Genomic DNA, 25350 nt, shown 5'->3' on the forward strand with positions numbered 1-25350 from the left:
TTAATTCTCTTACACTTGTTGTTTGTGCACATTATTTATTTCATGTTTTAAATTTGGATATTAATAATAAAAAAATGGACATCACCTGTGATATTATGGACAATTAATGAGCGTGAGATAACAATTACAAATTACAATACCAACTAACAAAAAACAGAAAGTACTACCTTTACCTTTGAAAAACATAAACCTCCAAAGGCTACAAAAAGAATGTTTTGAATATAGTTTTTAACATTTTTACATCAAGCAAGACTGTGTCTAACATCAATAATTAATGATGTTACATAATATATACAATATATGAAGCTTTTATCGAAAATTTTGATTTTCGTTCCTATTGTGATATTTATGTATGAGTAGTGTGGTTAGTTAAAGAGTGAAGTCTCACGTTGAGTACTAATGAGAATGGTGAATGATTAATATAAAATAGTTATACTCAAACTCATAAGCTTAAATCTTTTGGGTCAAGTGGTGTCTTAGATGTTATATTAACTACTCAATTGAAGTTTATCAATATCAATTATTATAGTCATGAGATTTATACTTTTATCTCCATATAGTTGCACTAATGTATAAAATTGATCAACAAATAATTAAGAAAATAAAACAAAATAACTTAATTAATTCAGAGAAATTAATCATCAAGTGAAGTTTAGAACATAGTTCAAATTGCTATGCATATATTACATGTAGAGACTGGTAAGGAGCACATTAGACCATCTTCACCTTTTATCATTCGGACTCTTAACTCTTTCATTCTTTCCTGTAATTTACAGTATTTAGTATGAGTATCAACCTTGTGGACTATAAATGACAATAGGGCTCTTCACAGTGTGACGGGAGCTTTTCCATACAAGAGAACCTGAGACCATTATGCTTGACATTTTTGGATTTGCCCTCACAACAACCTTGAAGCTACGCTTCTGCAAGACGCGAGTGAAGGAGAGAGTCATGGGCTTAACAGTGATTTCAACTCCTTTGGGGGCTATAATGGTGGCATTGTATATGGATATGGCTTGACCAACATTGGTAACTCTTCTTCGGAAAACACCTGTTGTTGGCTCTTGCTTGTTTTTCAAGCTAAGTTGCATTGTGGGATAGTTGAGGGCATCATAGCCAAGTCCAGGAATGATTTTGGAACAGTTTATGTGTTGCGGAGCAACTAAGGTTGGCAAAGTGGATCCACTGTAGCCCTCTCTGCATAAGAATTGGATGTAACTCATTTCATCCATGTCATAGATTAAGCCAGGGTTCACAGCTCTAGTTGGGTTCATTTGACCAGCACCAAATGCAAATTCTCCATCCTCATTCACCCTCCGGCTTATAGGTTTTGCTTGACCAAGATTGCAAGGAAGTGTCAGCCATGAAGAAGTTAAGCATTAAGGAAAGTAATTACAAAAGAATTCTTCGGATTAATAGATGTCAATCGTCCCAGGAATGATGTTATGGGTATACAAATTTTACAACATAAGTATTTGTTTCGATTTTCAAACACAATACACAAAAATAATTAAAATTTTTATTTATTATGTTGTTGATATGAGTTTGTAAGGTTTTTTTTTTTTTTTTTTTGGTAATAAAATTCAGTGGCACAAAATTCATGGAGCATGCTTAAAAATAAACTGTTTTGTACTTTTGTTGGGAAAACAATAATTCATAATCTTTTCATAATTGTTGATATGATAAATTGTGATTGAGACATCACTTTCATACATTTGTAAACATGAAAAATTGTTATTGGAGCAACATTATTAATTTACAATGAGCTCATCATTAATGTTACTTTTATGAGTACAAATCACAACATGTTAGTTCAATAATTATGAAAAAGATTGAAACTTTTTACGTCATTATAATTTTCTTCAAAGATGAGTAGATGGTTGGGGAGGGGTAGAAAGGGTTCGAATCACAGATATGTGACACGATAAAAGATGTTATTACCATTAAGTTATCACTTGAATGCTACTGTATTCTTTGACTAAAACACACAAAAATAGTAAACATTATCCCAAAATACCTTGGTCTATTCTTTTTAGTTATTACCTGTGGTCAAGATGGCAGATTTGATTGCAGCTGGGCTCCAATCTGGGTGGAATGACTTAACATAGGCAGCCACTCCAGCAATGTGTGGACATGCCATGGAAGTCCCAGACATAATTGTAAAGTCTGAAAATTGGGTGTCACCTTTCAATCCGGTGAGAGACCTCATAGGTGTAAAAGCTGCCAAGATGTTTACACCGGGTGCTGCAATATCAGGCTGTACCACAGCACATAGGAAACAGAAACATTTATGTCAAAGCCAAGCAGAAAGGAATTGATAGAGGGTCTTTGATTTATACTTTTTGGATGAAACAATAAATTCTATACCTTGAGAATGTGCAATGATCCTGGATTTGGACCACGAGATGAAAATGCAGCCACAAATGGAGCAGGTGCTCTTTTTGTTGCATGGGTCCTGTATATCACTGCTGATGGTGTTCTACATTGAACAAGAAATTAAGTCAATTCCTTAATTTATCTATGTCAATTAAATATATCATGAATAATTACTTTGTGGACTTCAAGTAGTCATCAATGACTTCGCCTATGGTACCATCCACCATGGTTCCGGGTGCCATGAAAATTTCGGCAGCATCATAAATTCGATCACTTTCAATTATAGTGCCAACGCCACCAATTCCTTTAACAACAGAATCAGAACCCCTTCTTCCTAATTTGCAGTAAACAAGCTTTCCCTTAACCACGGCAGGGTCTAACGAGTCTTCCGTACAGAACCTGTTACATTACCAAAAGGTTCTAAGTATATAATTCTTTTTGTGAAATTTTCCACTTATATACTTTCGATTGATGAACAAATGAAAAGTACTTACAATGCACTCTCCTTGCTTTCAGAGTTAAGGGCCGCATCAGCCCCTCTAATAAGTGGGTATAATTCCTTTTTTGGATTGAATGTGCTGACCCCAAGCCCCTGCATAGAGTTGGATAATAAATTAGTACAAAAATAAATGTTGAATTCTTTGAAAATATAAGCGCTAATAGCTTTGTAGCTCAATTGGTTGGAATCCGCTAATGTTCCAACCAAAAACATTTTCAAACTTTGTTGAAGATCTATAGCTTACCCCAAATTTTTGAGGCTAAAATTTTTAAATATATTGTTTATCTGTAGTTTGTCTATGCAATAATATGTAAAATAAATAAAAATAGTTCTTATTTTTAACAGCTTTATGAGAAAAATAGTAATTACTTACTGTGATGTTCCTTCCATTTCCCAAATGAACTTCGCTCCTAAAATCCCTATCAATGCCACTAGCTGCCACGGTTAGGATCCAAGGTGCACTATTCGACACAGAAGCTGGATTTGGTCCATCATTTCCAGCCGATGCCACAGTGATAATACCTTTCTTCATGGCATGAAATGCACCGATTGATATAGAGTCAGTCGTGTAATTTACATTCCCTCCACCAATAGAAATTGATATAACATCCACACCATCATACGCAGCAGCATCAAAAGCAGCAAGTATATCCATATCCGAGCACCCAAAGCTGACCCAACAGACCTTGTACATGGCTACCCTAGCCGAAGGCACTGCACCACGTGCTGTACCATTGGCCAGCCCATAGAGGCTTGCATTTGGAACAACGTTTCCGGCTAAGGTTGACGATGTGTGGGTCCCATGGCCATCGACATCCACCGGAGAGAAGATGTCAGCCGGATCTGGGACACGATCGAGCTTGAAGTATTTGGCTCCTATGAGCTTGCTTCAAGTACCCAAAAGAAAGGTGGTCAGAGAGAAAGAACACCTAGGTTAGGCCATGCAATTAATGCAACTCCCACATCATAAAAATTACTATAAATGTCTAAGCATTAGAAAAACAGAATAATTAATATGTAACATATGTTTTGGTTTACGAAAGACATCAATTTAACTCATTGGGGGGAAAGAAAGTTGGACATTGGAAATATTTTTGAGTTTGGTATTCACTGCAGGGTCTAAATAAAGATAGCTTCTCTTTGAGCTTTAATTTATAGGAATTACACCTTTTAATTTATTATCTTTGTAGTTTTTAGAAATCAGAACCACGTGAATTGGTGTAGAGAATGGAAGAGGAGAAGTCAATGTTTGAACCACTAACTTGAGACATCACAAAAAATATCATTACTATTAGATTAACCACCACATAATTAAACTTGAGGATATCTTAAGTTAAAGTCCTTTTTGGGGACAAAATTACCAAAATATATAAACATTAAACACTAATGTCTATATCTCAAACAACGACTTATTACACTTTACTTTTTGATGTTTGGGATTATAACTCTACCTTTGTGTCTTTATTTATTTATTGGAGTTTCACTAAAACTTGACACCATTTACGGCACATTCATATTAAAGGTGATTTATAAATATTGAAGAAGGCCTAATTTGGTATTATTTTCAATAATCATTTTCCATCTTGAACATACAGGGAAAAAATGGTTCATGGTTTGGCATGCACTTCCAAAATTGTCATTGATTTTATTATTATTATTATTATTATTATTATTGAAAATGATATGCTTTTAGGAAATGTGATATCGTTTTCTATGTTTCAAAACATACATGGACATTAACAATTGAGAATGACCCAAATGGTAAGATTTAATGCTTCCTCAGGTTTTATTGTTTGTTTAGCACAAAAAAAGAAAGTGTCTCTGTTGAGCCAAATTCATTTTTAAAAATTCTAGATGCTGGTCTAAGAGAAAGAGCGATAAGATCATTTCTGAAACGATTTTCAAAAAAAGCTAATTGTTAACTGCTACCAAAATATGGATGCTAATTGCAACGCATTTTCATAAAAGGATAATTTTGATACTAAAAGTAATTTTAAGAGTTGATGCAGTAGTGACAGAAAAAAAAAATGCACCTTCACTTGAGACACATAAATCTAAATTGATGCATAAAACTTGTCTCAAAGGATGTTTTCACAAATTATTCTCAATTAATTTCTCGAAACACTCATTGCCATAAAAAGATAAAATCTTGTTTTTCTTGCATTTCAAGAAATGCGGCCCTATTTAATCATTGAAATTTTCTTGAAAAGGACTTCTCAAATTTCTAAGAATGAGTTTTGGAATTGGATTCTATTAACATTAGCAAAAATAAAAAATAAAATAAAATAAAATAAACCCCACATGAAAGAGACAGATGTCATTAGGTCATAAGATCATTTAGCATTCTACAAATACTCTAGAAAGTATCTTCTACAAAATGTGGGACACATATGTTCTATTCCTAAGGCTCTTTTTCTTTTTAAATTTTTTTATGAAGGAACTATTTTTTAGGAAAAAAGAAGAAGAAGAGGGTTAGCTTCATATTGCTAGGTGCATAAAAAAAGATTCAGGGAAAAAAATTGCATCAAAAGAATAAGGACAGAATTTTACTTGTTGCATCCGGAAAACTTAGCAAACTGGCCACAAGATCCTTTCCATTTTTTGGGTGGAGGACCAAGCCCATCATCCTTAAAGCTTTTAGATTGTGGAGTAATCCCTGTAGACGAGTTGCATCAGTTTTATATTTTATTTTTTAGTACAAAGTTTAACTTCAAACCGGTTTTGTGCAATCTTCTTTAACTTACCATGTAACAATTTATAAAACTATTCATGTGTATTATTTAAACAAGTCATATAACTTATTTTTTAAAACTGTGATTTTTCTTAAGCACTATCAACATATGTGTGTTAATATTATTTAAACAAGTTACATAACTAATTAAAAAATTCGTGTGATTAAATCTACACATAGATAATCTTTTCAATCGTCACATAGTAGGTTAGAGAGGAAGATAGTTACAAACCAGTTTTGAGCTAATTTTTTTTTCCTATTTCTAAATTTTAATTACAAAACTAAATCCATTAAGTTGAATTAAAAACAAATTCCAATAACCTGTATCAAGTAGACCGACAATTATGTCTCTTTCTGTTTCTAATTTTCTTTTTGCAGTTTGAGTTAACCCGGAAAAATCCCATGATCTTGTAGTATGTAGCTTGTGATACTGATTCGGGATCACAGAAAACACCTGGTCCATATCTATATATATAATTCACAACAAAAACTCAATTACTATAAATCAATATATCATATGAATAATTGAATCCAAATAAGTGGGGAACACATATAACAATAGCTTCACGTACTTGCCAACTTTTGGGCTTCATCTTCATATAATTTTGCGGCAAATGCATTGAAGCTGTTACAATAGCTATAGACCATGGAGTCCTTAGCATCAATTTGGCTGTTCCATACATATAAGTTATAAAAAAAAAAAAAAAAAAAAAAAAAAAAAAAAAAAAAAAAACCTTTTGGTTGTTCAACTGCATAAATATGCCTAATAGTAAATGTGTTTATATTATTTTTGAGTAAACAGTAATATTTATTAGAATATACATGAAAATAGTAATACTAGTGTTTTAAACCGAGTTTATGTTCCTAAATCGGATTTAGGAACATAAAAAATTTAATAACCTTTTTCATAGTAACTAACGTGACTTTTTATAATTGGTATATAATAAAAGTAAGTTAGTAGTAGAATAATGTGAACATGATATTGTTGCAATTACAAGTTGTTACCATAAGAAATTGCGAAAAATGATATTTACAGACAAAATCGACCTACCTTCCTTTCACAGAAGAGAGGAGATGGACGTGTGTTTTAGTTGCATTGTCTTTGTCCACTGGACGATCTCCCAAGTAAACAATGTAAAATTTCTGCACAACTTACATGATCATTGCCATGAGAGAGAGAGAGAGAGAGAGAGAGAGAGAGAGTTATTAGATAATATGGATCCAGACAAAGAATACACACCTTTTGCTCATCTCCAATTACACCAACAAGACCTATCAAGAATAAGAGAAGAGGAAGAGTGTGGAAACCTTTTTGTCTCAACATGTTTACAAATTTAGCTTTGTATCTAGCTAGATCTCCTGCGCTAGCTGTGTATTAATAGTAGTGCATCCTCTATAGTCTTAGAAGAAACAAAAAAAAGAAAAAAAAAAAAGCAGTTTGTGGATAAGAGTACGAGACTTGAACTTGACTTTTTCAGCTCCTATTGCTCAGCGTTTTGGTTAGGAAACCTTAAAAGAAAGATAACAGGAATTTCTGGTTCTCTTGTGCTGTTGTCAATGTCATAATATGGCCTAGGCTAGCTTGCTTCTTTTGGAGAAACTTTGCTGAACATTGCACTTCTGTTTCAGTCTGTTTCATAAATTTGTTACAAGAATGATCCATGGAAGGATTTATGGTTGGTCTATCATATGTGGGCCATGACATATTTAAGCCTATACCTATTCTGAAATTATTCATATTAATTAACCAACAGTATATAACAAATTGATATGAGCAGGTTGAGGTTGTCCATAAATATATTGTAACATTCCCCAAGTTTTTGCCTTGCCAAAATTTATTTCTTAAATATACTCAAAATAGAAATGATCTTCAACTTCTCTTGAGTGGAACCACCAATTTATGATCTGTAAGATGATTGGCATTGGTATAGCGGTATTTTGAAACAATTAACATCATGTTTCTTTGATTCAGGCTTAATGTGAAATTATAAAATTTTACAGATCTGAAACTTTTAAATAACCTCAAAATATCAGTGTCAAATTCAAAGGAGGATTTGTTTATGAACAAAGAAGAAACCACAACATAAAGGAACCCATTTTTCTTGAATTCCAATTCAAGCAAGTCAACCTATCAGTATCCAATAGTAAAAATAAGGTAGCTTAAACGCTTCTTGGAGGAGAATACTTGAGTTTTATTTTAAATTATACCCAGCTAATAAGAAGAAAAGAAGTAAGTGACTGATATCGATATATAGATTGTGTCAGCATTTATAAGCATTCTCTTCAAAATCTAATTAATTACCTTCCTCACACCTAATATAAACCAAAGAGAAGATGAAGGGGAAAAAAATCAGAGTTTAATCTATTTACTTGTTTTCATTCATCACGATGTTAAATGTGAGAGGGACATCAAGATAAAGTACACAATAATAATATGCTATGTTTTGTAGGATAGAGTCCTCTCATTTTCAAAAGTAAATAGAAAGAGTAACAGTTCAACTACATACACCAAAAATTTCACATAAGATTTTCACAAATTCTCTCACATAAAGTTATATCATTCACCTCATTTTCATCCACCACAACTCAAAGAAAAATTGGAATACGTAAAAATTCTCTAAATTTCTCATTTTCTATAGACTTATTAAGATCTAAATATCTATAGGAAATATAGACATGAACATGACACAGTACAACATAGGACAGAGTGACACAACAATGCTTAACAAATTAGGACACAACGTGGTAAGAATACCACAATTAATTAATTAGTTATAAGCAGTATATATATTTTATTTATTTATAGGCATACTTTGTGTTCATTTTATTTTTTTCAAAATATATAACTATAAGAATTTTATTTTTAAATGGAATTTTGAATTAAATAATTTTTTATTAGTAAGTTATACACACCAATAAATTTTGAACACATGATCATACTCTTTGATCTAGAACTTATTAGGAGAGGAGGCGTTAGTTAAGTTAGAAGTTTTCTTTTTTTAACCCTTTCCTTCTAACTCATTCAGGACATGCATGTAAAACTATCCCTAATGTGTCTGATACATAGGCATGTTAAAGGATTTAAAGTATGCATGCTTCTTACCTAAACACCTTTCCAATAAATCAAGATAATAATCTAAAATTGGCAGTTTAAGGCAAGATTTAGTAGAAAAATTTTCAAAATTTAAATCCATACAACTTTGAAAGCCTAAAATGGACACTATTACAAAATATGCTAACTTAGTTGCTGAATTTGGAAGCAAGGCCAATTTTCTGTAATTTGATCCAAACTACTATAAAAAGGCCCAAAGTTTCAAAAACAAATGTTGTTACAATTCACAACAGAAGACTTTCAAAAACCCAATCGACCTGTAAAAGTATTGAAGTGTAAAGCCCTGTTTAAACCCTAAAGAAATGTCCCTAAAATTCATTCATCCCGCCAAAAACCACCACCACTCTCAGTCTCCCTCATGCTCCTCATCCCCCTTCTCTCTCCCCAAAGCCCTAACCTTATCCCTAAGAAAAAGTAGAAACTCCAGTACTACCCACCTTTATCCCTTAATTGGACCAAGCTGAAGCCAATATGCTCTCAATTGCCATTCGATTTCCATTATAGTTACTCGAAGAACAATCTATATTTGAGGTCAATTGGACTCCAGGAGCCCAAGTACTTGCCTTTCATGCTAGGTTGTCGGACCGCTAATAGATCAATGTGTTTACCCTGGTCAAGGACTCAACTGAGGTTCGAACCCTCCTTCATCCATTGTAATTAAATGTTTAGTAGTTTGAAAGTTGAAACTCATCCCCAATATGAAATCTCATCATTCTTTCCTTGCCTTTTCTTAAAAAAAAATCTGTAAGAATTTGCTCACAGGCTTAAGTTTTTGACTTAAGTGATGTCCCTATAATATTAACCTTTTAATTTATAATGTCTCCCTAATGTGTTTCACTCCCCCAACACAATGCTATTAAGTGGGTAGCAGATTCATACATATTATGCATATCCCAATTCACAACTATCGTTAAATAAACCTTTCTTATTTGAGGTTCAAATCCCTCCATTGTAATTATTTAATTATAAAAAATAAATAAAAATGTTCAATGTTTATTGGTTTGAAACTCATCCCCAATATGAAATCCCAACATTTTATTTCCTTGCCTTTTCTTTCTTTTCTTTTTTCTTTAAAAAAAAAGGGCGTATATCATGATTTATCATGCAAATCATGATCTTACTAACAAAAATTCATGATGATGGCCTAATTTGTAGCTGTGGGTTCTTCTTCATCCTCAGGTTTGATCTCGAGTATGCAAGATTTTTCTTAAGCCAGACATCCAGTATACAAAAGCCGGGATAATTATAGCGACAAAGCAAACAATGTAAAATGCTTTCATTCTTACATTAGCAAGCAATTTTCAACTATCTTCTAAGCTTCGGTGAAGCTTAGGACATGGTTAAAAATTGCTATCTTACATAAGCTCACATGTACACGAGACTAGTAAAGAGCACACTAGACCACCTTCACCTTTTATATGTTATATATTCAGAGTCTTTAACTCTTTCTTGTTGTTTATATGAAAATAAATTTTAATAGTTGCTTATATCATGTGGAAAATATTTGACAAAAGGATAACATCTGTAAATTGTAGTTATTTACTACAAATAACTACCCCTCCTTGGTTTACTGGAAATAACTACTATCTATTGCCACAAATAGAAGATTTGGTTTTAGAAGAAAGCTTTCCAACCCCTATCAAGAGAGATCAATCTACGCTTTTAGGGATGTCCATATATACGAGCATGGATGTAGGCAAATCAATTCACACTTGTAGGGATGTCCATACTCTCCAGTAATTTAGGAGCAAGCTCTTGTAATCTAATTATTAGGCTTGTTAATTTAAGTTTGTACCTGTGTTCTTAAATTATTAAGTAAGTTGTAATAATTTATATTTCTTGCTTGATCATTTGTGCACTTGATTTTTCTCATTTTTATCATTAATTTGTGCATTTCTTAAAAAAATCATATTAAGTTAGGCTGTACTGAACCCATATTTTCTTTATCAATGTCAAATAATTGTTCTTGAGTGATTTCCAATCAAGAACAACACAAAATATGGTTTGTACTAAACACTTGTAATTCAAAGTATTTAGTATGAGAATCAACTTTGTGGACTATAAATGACAATAGGGCTCCTTACAATGTGACGGGAGCTCTTCCATACAAGTGAACCTGCAGAGACCATTGACACAGTTGGTTGTGCCTTCACAACCACCTTGAAGCTACGCTTCTGCAGGACTCTAGTGAAGGAGAGTTTCATGGGCTTAACAGTGATTTCAACTCCTTTGGGAGCTATAATGGTAGCATTGTAGATGGATATGGCTTGACCAACATTGGTAACTCTTCTTCGGAAAACACCTATTGTTGGCTCTTGCTTGTTTTTCAAGCTAAGTTGCAATGTGGGATAGTTGAGAGCATCAGAGCCAAGTCCAGGAACGATTTTGGAACAATTTATGGGTTGTGGACCAACAAGGACTCGTAATTTGGATCCACTGTAGCCCTCTCTGCATAAGAATTGGATGTAACTCATTTCATCCATGTCATAGACTAAGCCAGGGGTCACAGCTCTAGTTGGGTTCACTTGACCAGCACCAAAGGCAAATTCTCCATCTTCGTTCACCCTCCGGCTCATAGGTTTTGCTTGGTCAAGATTGCAAGTGTCAGCCATAAAGATGTTAAGCATTAAGGAAAGTAATTAGTGAGTAATTAATGAAGAATTCTTCAAATTAATAGAAGTCAATTTTCCTGCTAGTGATATTAGGGGTATACAAATTTAACAAGTTAAGCATTGTATCGATTTTTAAATGCAATACAAAAAAGTAATTAATAAATTTATGAATTATGTTGTTGATGTGACATGACCAATCACATTATTAAGTCAATTCGTAATTTTTTTTTTTAATTTTTAAATTGATAGTACAAAATCCATAGATTATGCTTAAAACAAAAAAGATTGCAAATGATACAACAGAACAATTTATAATTTTTTTCGTAATTGTTGTTATGACAAATTGTGATTGGGTCAACATCACTTTTACACAATGTTAACATGGTAAACTATGATTAGAGCAATATTGTTTTTCACATAAGCTCACTATTGATTTTACTTTTAGTAATACCAATTATAACATATCATCTCAATAATTATGAAAAAGATTGTGAAAATTTTTGTCATATTTTCTTTTTTGGAAATTGGTATATACCTGGGAGTAGGAGGTGAGGTTGGAGCCATAGACATGAAGCATGATAACAAATGTCATTACCTTGGTCTATTCTTTTGAATTATTACCTGTGGTTAAGATGGCAGATTTGATTGCAGCTGGACTCCAAGCTGGGTGGAATGACTTTACATAGGCAGCCACTCCAGCAATGTGAGGACATGCCATGGAAGTCCCAGACAAGATTGAAAATTCTGAAAATTGGGTGTCACCTTTCAATCCAGTGAGCGACCTCAGAGGTGTAAAAGCTGCCAAGATGTTAACACCAGGTGCTGCGATATCGGGCTGTACCATGGCACATAGGAAACAAAAACATTTATGTCCAAGCCAAGCAGAAAGGATAAAGGGTCTTTGATTTATACTTTTGGATGAAACAACAAAATCTATACCTTGAGAATGTGCAATGATCCAGGATTTGGACCACGAGATGAAAATAAAGGCACAAATGGTGCTGGTGCTTTTTTTGTTGCACGGGTCCTGTATATCACTGCTGATGGTGTTCTACATTGAACAAGAAATTAAGTCAATTACTTAATTACGACTCTGTCAAATAACCAAACATATCAGGAATTTCATCAGGGATTATGTTCTAAGTGTAACACAACTTTTCCCTATTGACTATCATTTTCATTTTTTTTTCTTTTGTCAAGAATTTTGAATTTGTCATCAGCAACATACGGTAAAGACATTATTATATAAATAAAATAAAAAATAAAAAAACCAAGAATTATTACTTTGTGGACTTTGTGTACTGATTGATGAATTCGCCTATGGTACCATTCACAATGGTTCCAGGTGCCATGAAAATTTTGGCAACATCAAAATCAATAAATTGATCACTTTCAATTATAGCGCCAACCCCACCAATTCCTTTAACAACAGAATCAGAACCAGCCTCAGCTAATTTGCAGTAAACAAGCCTTCCCTTAACCTTGATAGGGTCTAACGAGCCTTCCATACAGTACCTGTTACATTACAAAAAGGTTCTAAGTATAGAACTCTTTTTGTGAAATTTTCCGCTTATACACTTCTGCTCGATGAGCAAATGAAAAGAACTTACACTGCATCTTCCTTGGTTGAAGCGTTACGGGCCGCATCAGCCCCACTGATAAGCGGGTATAATTCCTTTCCTGGATTGAATGTGCTGATCCCATGCCCCTGCATGAAGTTGGATGATAAAATAGTACGGATATGGAACTAGGATTCTAACTTAGAGGAGAGGAAGCATAAACTAACAAAGTTAATGAAAATCATGGTATTTTTTATTTGTCCAAGGGTTTTTCCTTGTTATTGTTGGGGCAAAACAATTGAACCAGAATTTTTTGTGTTTTTCTTTGGAGTTTCATGGATCAATTTGTAAATTTTTTAGAAGAGGCAAGAATATACATTATGGGGGAAATTTTTTAATTCTCTAGGTATATATACTAGCCTTTTTTTAAAAAAAAAAAAAAAGGGAGGGGTGCCATATACGCCCCCAAACCCTTATCTAGGTCTATTCTTATTTCTAACGGAGTTTTTTAAAGTTCAAATCTTCCATCGTCCCTTGTAATTATTGAATTATAAAAATTTTAAAAAAAAGAAAGAAGAAGAAGCAAAACTTACTATTTCAAGAATAAATACAGTTATTTAGAATTAAATGAGATAAATAAATATGAGAGAGAGAGAATGTTGCCATACAAGTTTAGTTGATTAAAAAAAAAATTAAAAGGGCCTACCTTTGTATAGTTTTATTTTATATATGCTAATTTAATTAATATTATTAGATAAAGACTTATTTTTGAAGATATGAATTACATTTAATTTTGTTCAACAATGGTACTTTTTATTTTTTAGGTTAAGGGAAAATATGATAGAAGAAGACCAAAAATAACATTAATAGAAACAATAAAAAAATAACATGTCAATTAAATAAGTGACATAAAGTATGACTTCAAATATAATAAAATGGAGGAAAAAATATATGTGACCGACTCTAGCTAATATTTTGAGGATCTATAGTCGACCTCAAATTTTTGAGACTAAAGATTTGTTGTTATAATGGTAGGTTTTATTAGGACAAAATTTCTCTCCAAGTTAATTTGGAAAGAAATCATGCAAGCTTCCTTTATATTTTTTTATTGGATGTGAATTTTGACATATCTATCGTTAAATTGCATTTTATATTATTATATCCATCATGCTATATCATCAATCAAATGTTTAAATTTAAATTTTTGTAGTCTTAAATTATACATAAAAAATAAGTTTCTAGATCGAATAGTAATTAACATCCTATTTAAAAAAAAATTAACATGCATGTTAAAAATATAAAAAAGATATAATCTAATAACTAGACTTTCAAAATATATAGCTATGTCAATTTTTTAGTGAGAATTTTAAAGGGTTTCTCTTTAAACTATTTTGGAGAGAAATTTTGTCTTATTTTAAATATATTACTTACCGATGGTTTGTATATGCAATACATGGATTAAAGTAAAATAAATAAACAAAATATTATTATTAACAGCTTTATGAAAAAATAGTAATTACTTACTGTGATGTTCCTTCCATTTCCCAAATGAACTTTGCTCCTAAAATCCCTATCAATGCCACTAGCTGCCACGGTTAGGATCCAAGGTGCATGATTCGACACAGATAATAGAGATGGTCCATTATTTCCAGCAGATGCCACAGTGATAATACCCTTCTTCATGGCATGAAATGCACCAATTGATACAGAGCCAGTCGTGTAATTTGCAGACCCTCCAGCGATAGAAATTGATATAACATCCACACCATCGTACACAGCAGCATCAAAAGCAGCAAGTATGTCCATATCCGAGCACCCAAAGCTGACCCAACAGACCTTGTACACGGCTACTCTTGCCGAAGGCACTGCACCACGTGCTGTACCATTGGCCAGCCCATAGAGGCTTGCATTTGGAACAACGTTTCCGGCTAAGGTTGATGATGTGTGGGTCCCATGGCCTTCGACATCCACCGGAGATAAGATGTCAGCCGGATCAGGGTGGCCATCAAGCTTGAAGTATTTGGCTCCTATGAGCTTGCTTCAAGTAACCAAAAGAAAGGTTGCCAGAGAGAAAGAACACAGGTCATGAAAATTACTATAAGTTTGTGGTAAAATATTTTTGAGTTTGGTATTTACAAAATTTTGACTTAAAGATAGCTTCCTTGAGCTTTTTTTTTTTTTTTGAAAACATAGCTTCCTTGAGCTTTAATTTATAGGAATTACAAATTTTTACTTTTTGTAGTTCTAAAAATCACAACAACATTCAATAAAATGTGAATTGGTACTGGGAGAGAGGAATACGACATACAAATCACATATATGAGATATAATAAAATATATCATTAGCACTGGACTAACTATCACTTGAACTTAAAGATATCTTAAGTTGAAGTTCTTCTTTGGGAGAAAGTTACTAAAGAATAAACACTAATGTCTATGTCCCAGACTTCAACTTATTACACTTTATTTTTTGATGTCTTGGAATTATAATTTTACCCTTATGTCTCTATTTTTTTATTTGAGTTTCACTAAAACTTGACACAATTTATGGCACATTCATAATTTTTTTTTTTTTTTTTTTTTTTTTTTTTTGAGAATCAACATTCACATTCATAATAAAGGTGATTTGTTTCTATAAAAATAAATAAATAAATAAAGGTGATTTATCAATATTGAAGAAATGGTTTGTCATACGGGAAAAAATGGTTCATGGTTTCTCATGTACTTCCAAAATTGCCATTGATTTATTATTATTATTGAAAATGAAATGCTTTCAGGAAATGTGATATCGTTTTCCATGTTTCAAAAAATAGATGGGCATTGACAATCAAGAATGACCAGAATTGCAGGGTTTAATGCTTCCTCAGGTTTCCTTGTTTGTTTAGCACAAAAGAAAGTGTCTCTGTTGATCCAAATTTAGTTTAGAAATTCTAGATGTTCACCTAAGAGAGAGAGAGAGAGAGAGATAAGATCATTTATGAAGGAGCTATGTTTTAGGAAAAAAATGAAGAGAGTGAGCTTCATATTGCTAGGTGCATAAAAAAATATACTGAAAAAAAAAAACAAAAAAAAAACAAAAAAGTGCATCAAAAGAGGATCTGGCTTACCTCCAGTATTTTTTAAATTGGAATCTCATTTTATTTTAATGAGAAATTGCCACATCATTCATTAACTAAATAAAATGTGGAGATTAAAATCCACTACCACTTGCCATTGTATATTTAAAATAAAAGAACATGTTCAGTTAAAAAAGTACTGAAGATAAGCCAAACCTATTAAAAGAATAAGGACAGGATTTTACTTGTTGCATCCGGAGAAATTAGCAAAGTGGCCACAAGATCCTTTCCATTTTTTGGGTGGAGGACCAAACCCATCATCCTTAAAGCTTTTAGATTGTGGAGTAATTCCTGTTAGCGGTAGACCAATTGCATCAATCTTATATTTTATTTTTTAGGATAAAGTTTAGCTTCTAACCAGTTTAGAGTTATCTTCTCTAATTCATTATGCAATAATTTATAAAATTATTCATGTATATTATTTAAATAAGTCACATAACTCATTAAAAAAATCGCGTAATTTTAAACTACACAGATGATTTTTTCGATCGCCACATAGTAGATGTGAGGAAAATTGTTACAAACCGGTTTTGAGCTAAATTTTTTCCTTTTTTTTTTTAATTTTAAATACAAAACTAATACCATAAAGTTTAATGAAAAAGAAAATCCAAGAACCTGTATCAAGTAGACCGACAACTATGTCTCTTTCTGTTTTTAATTTTCTTTTTGCAATTTGAGGTAATCCGACAAAGTCCCATGATCTTGTAGTATGCAGCTTGTGATACTGATTCGGGATAACAGATAAAACCTGGTCCATACCTGTATAATTCACAACAAAAACTCAGTTACTATAAATCAATATATCATATAAATAACTGAATCCAAATAATTGGGGAACATATAACAATAGCTTCACGTACTTGCCAACTTTTGGGCTTCATCTTCAGATAATTTTGCGGCAAATGCATTGAAGCTGTAATGATAGCTATGGACCATGGACTCCTTAACATCATTTTCGCTGTTCCATGCATACATGTTATCAAGTCAAGAAACCTTTTGGTTGTTCAAACTGCATATATATGCCTAAAAAGTACATGTGTATATGTTCATTAATTTTAAGTCCAAGAACATAAAAAAGTTTCTTAACTTTTTTCATAATAACTATCGTTTTTGTAATTGGTTTATAGTAAAAGTGGGATCAGGTGGAATAATGTGAACGTAACATTGTTGCAATTTCAAGTTATCACCTTAAGAAATTATGAAAAATGTTATAGAAAAAGTTATTTATTTGAGTCAACCTACCTTCCTTTCACAGAAGAAAGGAGATGATTGTGTGTTTGAGTTGCATGGTCTTTGTCCACTGGATGATCTCCCAAGTAAATGATGTAAAATTTCTGTACAACTTAACATGATCATTGAAATGAGAGAGAGAGAGAGAGAGAGAGAGTTATTAGATAATATGGATCCAGACAAAGAATTCACACCTTTTGCTCATCTCCAATTACACCAACAAGACCTATCAAGAATAAGAGAAAACAAAGAGTGCTAGCGTGGAAACCTTTTTCTCTGAACATGTTTACAATATTAGCTTTGTATAATCTCATTCAAGGTGCTGTGTATTAAGAAAAAAGATCAAAGATCATACCCTTCTATGATACAACTTTGCCACAATAACTTTGACGTGGCATGTTGTGAGTAATTGAGAAGAAATTATGAATCCCTATGAAAGTAAACAAGCAACCAGTCACAATATCTATCACATAGAATAGTTATGAAAAATGGCACTATAAAGAGGTGGTTTTAGAATAGTTGGTGTATTAATAGTATTGCATTTCCTCTGTAGTGTTTTGACAAAGGAACTTGAATTTGAATTTTTCAGCTCCGATTGCACAGGGTTTTGGTTAGGAAACCTTAAAAGGAAGATAAAAGGTTCTCCTGTGCTGTAGCAGTCAATGTCATAAATATTTGGCAATTGATATGAGAAGGTTGAGGTGGCCCATGCATAAACCACTCAGTTGGGATTTTAGACATCATAAATATATTGTACCATATATTCCCCAATTTGTTGCATTGCCAAATTTTACTTTTAAATAAAGACTCTAATTGAAATGATATTCATAATTCAGCTTCTTTTGAGTGGAACCTACCAATTTGCGATCTGTGAGATGATTGGCATTGGTAATTTGGTATGGCGGAGTTTTAAACAATTTACCTCATGTTCTTTGATTTAATTATAAAATTTTACAGATCTGAACTTTTAAACAACCTCAAAATATTCTTGCTTGAGAAGAAAGAAGAAACCACAGCACAAGGAACATATTTTTCTTGAATTCCAATTCAAGCTAGTCAACCTATCAGTATCCAATAGTAAAAATAAGGTAGCTTAAAAGCTTCTTAAGGAGAATAGTTGAGTTTTATTTTAATACTAGCCGATGTCTATAAATTTATTTTATACTAGTATTTTATAAGAAACTATATTTTTTTTCTATATGAAATTATCTTTATGACAATGTTTAAGTAGGATAGATTCCTCTCATGTAAATTGAAAGAGTCTAAACAGTTCAGCTATGTACACCAAAAATTTCACATAAGATTTCAAAAATTCTATCACATAAAGTTATATCATTAATCTCATTTGAATCCACCACAACACCAAAAAAAAAAAAAATGGAATATGTGAAATTTTTCTTTATCTATGGACTTCATAAAATTTAAATATTTAAGAAATATGGACAGACACATATGACACAACACAACATAACATAGATGTACACAACAATGCTTAAAAAATTAAGGCATAACGTGATAACACTACGACAATTAAAAAATTGGCAGTTTAAATCAAGGTTTTGTAGATAATTTTATTTTTAAATTACACACACCAATCAGTTTTGAACACGTTAAAGGTTTTTAAAGTATTTTTGCTTCTTTCTTTACCCAAACACCTTTCAATAAATCAAGATAATAATCTAAAGTTGACAGTTTTAAGCCTAGTTAGTTTTTACGCGTAAGATACGCGTATTGATTACGTATGTCCGTAATCTATAAAAAGACTCACGTCTCCAGTCATATTGGCAATGATACGGAACTATACGCGTTAATTTGAGGATGAAAGTATAATAAATGTTTGTAACGGAACAGGTACATATCGACTTGTTTAGTACGGCTTGATTGAAGATACAGCTTGTTAAAAAGTAACTTTCCTAATGAAAACGGTTGGCTTTAGGCATCAAAAGTCAAACACGTATATAATGGCTTTGCTTGAAAGTTCTGTTGTGTTAAAAAAAAAAAAAAAAACACTTTTAGAAATGTATTCCAATCAAACTTTTAATATATTTCTTATTTGATTTTAAAAAAATGTTTAATCTATCTATTTTATTAAAGTTGTAAACCCAAAAATAAAAATAGAAGCTTACAAAATAACCATTGTTAGTTCTTAAAAAATGTTAAAATTATTACAAATACATATAAGACTGCCCTGAAATCCAAATACAGGGGAAACAAGAAAACTGAATACAGAGTGAGCAAGAAACTGAAAACAGACCATAACAGGTATGCAGAGAAATACAGACTAACAAGTATGCAGCGAAATACAGATCGTGACCATACATAACAGCAGCAACAAAACAAATAAATACTCAATTAAAGCCTTTAGCTATGTGATTGAGCAGCCACCAGCCTTTGATACTCCTGTAGAAAACCAATTGCGCCATCAAGAATAGACTTGGGATGAGTTTGTATATGTTCAAAATAATATTTGTTTTGAGCATTCCAAATTGCCCAAGTAGTCATTGCCCATTGCTCAACTCCTGCTGTGAAACTCTATCAATCAAACAGCGAAATAACATGAAAATGTCTTGAACATGATTTGAACATTTCTGAATTTTTCCTCTGCAAAGTGCCCATACATTCCTTGCAAACGGACACTCCCAAAGTAAATGAGCAGCAGACTCCAATTGCTGGCAGCAGAACTCACACCATGGATCAATATTAATCTTTCGGCAATGCAAGTTATCTTATCTCTAGTAGGCAAAATGTTTGAGCATGCTTTCCATACAAACATCCGAACTTTTGAAGGTACATTCAGACTCCACAACTGTCTCCAAACACCTCTGTCAGCCACCATCCCTGAATGTTCAACCTGATCCAACTCTCTCATCCTTTGTGCAACCTGGTATGCAGATTTAACAGAGAATTTTTGAGACCTGTTTTCCTTCCAAACCAGCCTATCTCGTGAATACAACCGTGTCAGTGGTAACTGCAAAATTTCCATACGTGTCTTATGAGCAAACAGGTCAAATATTTTCTCTCTATCCCATTGTCTTGTGGTACTATCAATCAGATCCTTCACCAATAAATTAGGCCGAGTATCTCCCAGAAAAACTGGTTTATGTGTCAACCATTTATGATTTGAAACTTCAATGTTGCTTCCATCCCCTACCTGCCATTTTGAACCTTCTTGATGACATCTCTAGCTGCCAAAAGACTTCTCCAATTGTATGAAGGATTGCTGCCAGTCTCCGCATCCATAAACGAGCAATTTGGAAAATATCTTGACTTGTACACCCGATAGAACAAAGAATGAACATTATGAATCAATCTCCAAGCTTGTTTAGCTAACATAGCTAAATTAAAAGCTTGAATATCTCTAAACCCCATACCACCCCTCTCTTTTCTAGCACAAAGTTTTTTCCAATTGATCAATGGATTTTCTTTTCATCTTTTGACTGACCCCACCAATATTTAGCTACTATTGAATTAATAGCATCACATAAGGCCCTTGGGATTTTAAAAATACTCATAGAGTAAGTGGGAATAGCTTGAGCAACAGTTTTAATTAGGATCTCTCTCCCTGCCTTAGAAATATATTTTTCCTTCCATCCCAACACTCTATTAGTAATTTTTCCCCGCAGCTCCTTAAATGTATTGACCTTAGATTTTCTTCCAACCATTGGCAAACCAAGATACTTCTCACAATCCTCCATAATTCTTGTACCCAATAAATAAATCATTGATCTTTGGTCATTTTTTAATTGAAATACTAGTATGACAGATCAAAGAGATGACCATTTTACCAAAATAATTAGAACCGTAAATTACTTCTCGAAATTTTTTATTGAAAGGCAGCCGTTCAGATGCCTCATTTTCTAACATCAAGTCAGACTTCCTCTAGTTTTGCCCTCGCATCTTGCCATGTTTCTCTTGGAGTAACCTGCGTTAGATGTCAAAATGAAATGCACTTCTAGGATGAATGGATTACAAAGGCTTCGAATCTGAACCATTTTACTAAACAACAGAAACATTTTCTTTCCCCTATATTTCCTTTTCTTATTCGCTGCTTTTGACTTAGTATCTGTGTCTTTTTTGTAGGAAGAGATGGTTTAACCCACAACATGCTGAATGATATCCATAATAATTGGAAACATGCCGAAGCAGTGCGGATAAAATGTTTAGGTGTTCCCACTGTGGACATGAAAATTGTGTGCACTCGGCTCGAGGTATTGTGATTTCTTCTAATGTAGCAGCTCTTCCTTTTCTTTAGCATGAGGTATCTTGCCTAAAAAGGTAATAACATTGAAGTTTAGCTTTTTATGAATCTGTTGCACTATAGTTTGCAGTACCTCATGTAGGTGGAGTAACGTTTACATCAGGATATCTCCTTGCATTTCTTTTCATTACAAAAGGAATTTTTTATCTCTAAATGGCCCTGAATTTTCATCCTGCCTTGGTAGAAGTGTTATATTCAAGTTTGATGTGTTACTTTCAGGATAAAACATTTGGAAAAATCATCCACAGACATGGTGGCCTACTTGTATTATATAGAGGCAGGTACTATCATCCCAAGAAAAGGCCTGTGATTCCATTGAGGCTGTGGAGACCCCACGAGCCTGTATATCTCAGGCTGATCAAGTCTTCAAGACTACAATTGATGGCCTAAGCATTGAGGAGACAAAGGAAATGAGAAAGAGAGGACTAGCTGTTCCCCCTTTAACAAAACTTGGTATATGCTACTTAAGACATTTTTTTAGTTTTGTAATTTACAACAATAGGTGTATGTTTGTTCTCCACTAACTCAGAAGCTCCAACTGCAGCCAAGAATGGTTATTATGGTAGTCTGGTGCCCATGGTCAGAGATGCTTTCCTCTCCTGTGAACTGGTTCGGATAGACTGCAAGGCTCTTGAGAAGAGTGATTACAAGAAAATAGGCTGCAAACTCAGGGTAAAATACTTGAATTCAATTTTGTCTACATGAGGTTTCCTATATTTACTAATATGACAGATACATTTATTTGATCTTTTTTTATAGGTAAATAAAAGTTTATTAGATGCACAGGAATAGTAAACACAAACTGTATGTGCAGCATTCCTTCATAGAATTGCAATCAAATGATTAAATAATCAACAAAATCCTAAAAATGAAGTAGATTGCAGATTGCCTAAGCCAGTGGCTAACTGATACAATGATCTTAGGAAACAGATTTCAACTCAATAACAGCTGTCTCCACACTGTTGAATATCTGAATATTCATCTCTTTTTATTAGTAACTTCTTATTCGTTTGTCACCCACCAAAAAGCTTCCCTATTTGTTAATTGCAAGAAAAGAAGTTTTTTTTTTTTTTTCCAGAAACATTGAACTTCTTACTGAAGATAAGCTCGTATTGTCTGTTAAATCTACATTCTCTATGAAACAACTAGTGACCAAATGACCAATATCTTTTTCTCTTTTTTTCTTTTTTTAAATTGTGTTGAAATGTATGCTTAATTTTCTCAATATCCTTTTTGTATATGGAGCTTGCTGTTGGACATCCACCTAGTTGGTTGTCATTAAGAAAAACTTGGGCACTTTTGATTTCCTATGGTTTCTATTCTTGCAGCAATTATTTTCGCAATGTCTTGTGATGGTTATACAGCAGCTGAAAAATATGGGCAAGATGGGACTCTCCTTTTGTGTGTTTCATAAATTAGTTGGTGTTTTAAATTTTAGTCTCTTGAGTTATTTAGTTGTCAGATATTTTCCAATGTTGATGCAGGACATGGTGCCTTGTATCCTGGTTACATTTGAGAAGGAGCAGATTGTGGTTTGGAGAGAAAAGGACTACAAGCCTGTAGAAGATGGATGCTTCCTTCCAGACCGTGAATCTTTTGATGATATGGATGGTAGTTCATCAGATGGTAGTTTGGTTTGTGGTGAAGAGGGTTGTGACAGTGTGGATGGCAACAGGGGCCAACAGGACTTCCACTCTGGTGATGATGAGGAGTAGTTCCTCTAGCACCAATTGGATGTTGTTCGTTACTGTTATGTTTGTATTCTCTATTCTTCGAAGGTCAAGTACAAGCAAAAGCGATAGGTACTTGTAGGATCATACTAAAAAGGGTATTGTCATGCACCCATTATTTGCCTATAGATCTTATAATGGAGGTCAAAAAGTCTAGGGACATATACTTAGTCACACACTTTGTTACAATTTATACATGTGTCAAGTGATGATTGGATTACTTTTCACCAAGTACTAGTAGTGGTCCCATGTGTAAGTGATGTAATTCAATAACAAGTTGACAAATTTGCAAATTGTGGCGAAGTGTGTGACCCTAGAAGAATTGGATGGAAGTTGTGTCTTATGTAATGGTTGAAGCAATCAACATGTGGGGTCCACTGGCTTGTAGTCTCCACCAACTGTGAATGATGCATAGATAATTCTCCCTTGTAAGCCTCTTCATGCCCACTTTTTGGTGCTCTTCCCTCTTCAATCCAATCCTAGTGTAGGAAAAGAACCAAAGAAAGATTGAGAATGAGGAGACTGTGTATTGAATCAGATAATCATGTCAGGCTATTTATTGTATAGATACCTTAGATGGGATTCACACAATTTTGACAGCAGAAAACCTAGTGCTATACATGCACTATCACTAAGCGTGGATGCAAATCTAATTATCTTTTTTATTCTCCCCCACACCGCCCCCCACCCCCCCTTCGGATCTTTTCCAACTTTATTTTATTTTATTCCCTGTGCATATGGCCTAAGCCATTTGTTGAAGATGTTGCATCTATATGTCAAACAAGCAATCCATGGATTACAGTGAAACCTGATAAACTGCGTACTAGCACTCTGCTTTGCAGCTGTTGATGTGCAATGCTAGTGAACTATGATAATTATGTTCCATACCTTGAGTCATAAATTTTTACAAAGATTTCATAATTGTTGAGATGACAAGTTGTTAATGGTAGATAAGAAAGTGATGTCTATGATGAGCTTGGATAAAAATTAGTAAAAGCAAATCAACCTAACAGATGTAATATTGTGTTGGTAGCATTTCTCAATTCTATTCAATTTGTAGCTGTGCAGTGTGTAGACATCATATTGTGTTGAGCTTGGATAAAAATTAGTAAAAGCAAACCAACCTAACAGATGTAATATTATGTTGGTAGCATTTCTCATTTTTGTTCAATGATGCTACCTCAGTTGCTGAATTTGGAAGCCAAGCCAATTTTCTGTAATTCGGTCCAAACTACTATAAAAGGCCCAAATTTTCAAAAACAAATGTTGTCACAATTCACAACCAAAGACATTCAAAAACCCAAACAAGCTATAAAAGTATTGATGTGTAAAACCTTGTTTAAACCCTAAAGAAATGTCCCTAAAATTCGTCCCTCCAGCCAAAAACCACCTCCACTCTTTGTCTACCTCCCGCTCCTCACACACCTTCTCTCTCCCCAAAGCCCTAACTTTATCCCTAAGAAAAAGCAAAAACTCCAGTACCACTCGCCTTTATCCCTTGATCGGATCGGGTTGAAGCCAATACGCTTCCAATTTCCATTTGATTTCCATTACAGTTACTCAAAGAACAACCTAAATTTGAGGTCAATTGGGCTCCAAGAGCCCAAGTACTCACCTTTCAAGCTAGGTTACCTGGACCACCAATGGACTAGCATGTGTGCCCTGGTCATGGACTCGACTAAGTTTCAAACCCTCCTTGCTCCATTGTAATTAAATGTTTAGTAGTTTGAAACTCACCCCAAATATGAAATCTCATCATTTTCATTCGTTGCCTTTTCTTTTAAAAAAAATGTGTAAGAATTTGCTCACAGGCTTAAGTGGTGTCCCAATATATTATATTAACATTTTAATTAAAGTCTCCCTAACACGTTTCACTCCCTCAACACAAAGCTATTCAAGGTGAGTTTGGTTCAACTTTTTGATATTGTGCTTTTTGAAAAGACAGTTTTAAAAAGTCCAGTATGAAACTGGATTTTTTAAAAAGTTGAGTGTTTGATAAAAACTATTAAAAATTGTTTTTTTTGAAAAAGTTAAGTGTTTAGCTAGCAATTTGAGTTATAAATTACCAAAAAAGATAATGTATATATAAGGGAGTAATCAACTACTTTTTTTATTTTTATATAAAAT

The 25350-nt window shown here is 33.3% G+C and overlaps 2 protein-coding genes and 1 pseudogene across 2 annotated transcripts; 1 reads left to right on the forward strand and 2 right to left on the reverse strand.

The window, feature by feature from the left end:
* Window positions 1–593: 593 nt before the first annotated feature.
* LOC115954969 (subtilisin-like protease SBT4.14) lies at window positions 594–6989 on the reverse strand. Its single transcript, XM_031072983.1, has 11 exons — window positions 6847–6989; window positions 6658–6749; window positions 6179–6276; window positions 5928–6071; window positions 5426–5531; window positions 3249–3762; window positions 2871–2968; window positions 2551–2775; window positions 2368–2479; window positions 2044–2257; window positions 594–1333 (listed from the first exon to the last, which is right to left on the reverse strand). Exons 1-11 carry the CDS (start codon window positions 6928–6930, stop codon window positions 792–794), a joined length of 2229 nt encoding a protein of 742 aa, XP_030928843.1. The 5' UTR covers window positions 6931–6989; the 3' UTR covers window positions 594–791.
* Window positions 6990–10658: 3669 nt separating this feature from the next.
* Window positions 10659–17708, reverse strand: LOC115957735 (subtilisin-like protease SBT4.14). Its single transcript, XM_031076050.1, has 11 exons — window positions 17430–17708; window positions 17248–17339; window positions 16866–16963; window positions 16621–16764; window positions 16191–16296; window positions 14414–14927; window positions 12941–13038; window positions 12615–12845; window positions 12270–12381; window positions 11952–12165; window positions 10659–11302 (listed from the first exon to the last, which is right to left on the reverse strand). The coding sequence occupies exons 1-11, from the start codon at window positions 17547–17549 to the stop codon at window positions 10764–10766; spliced, it is 2268 nt and encodes a 755-aa protein (XP_030931910.1). The 5' UTR covers window positions 17550–17708; the 3' UTR covers window positions 10659–10763.
* A 3372-nt stretch (window positions 17709–21080) lies between these two features.
* Window positions 21081–23208, forward strand: LOC115957029 (annotated as a pseudogene).
* Window positions 23209–25350: the final 2142 nt, after the last annotated feature.

The sequence above is a fragment of the Quercus lobata genome, chromosome 8, assembly GCF_001633185.2.
Source record: "Quercus lobata isolate SW786 chromosome 8, ValleyOak3.0 Primary Assembly, whole genome shotgun sequence".
In the NCBI taxonomy this organism is placed as follows: domain Eukaryota; kingdom Viridiplantae; phylum Streptophyta; class Magnoliopsida; order Fagales; family Fagaceae; genus Quercus; species Quercus lobata.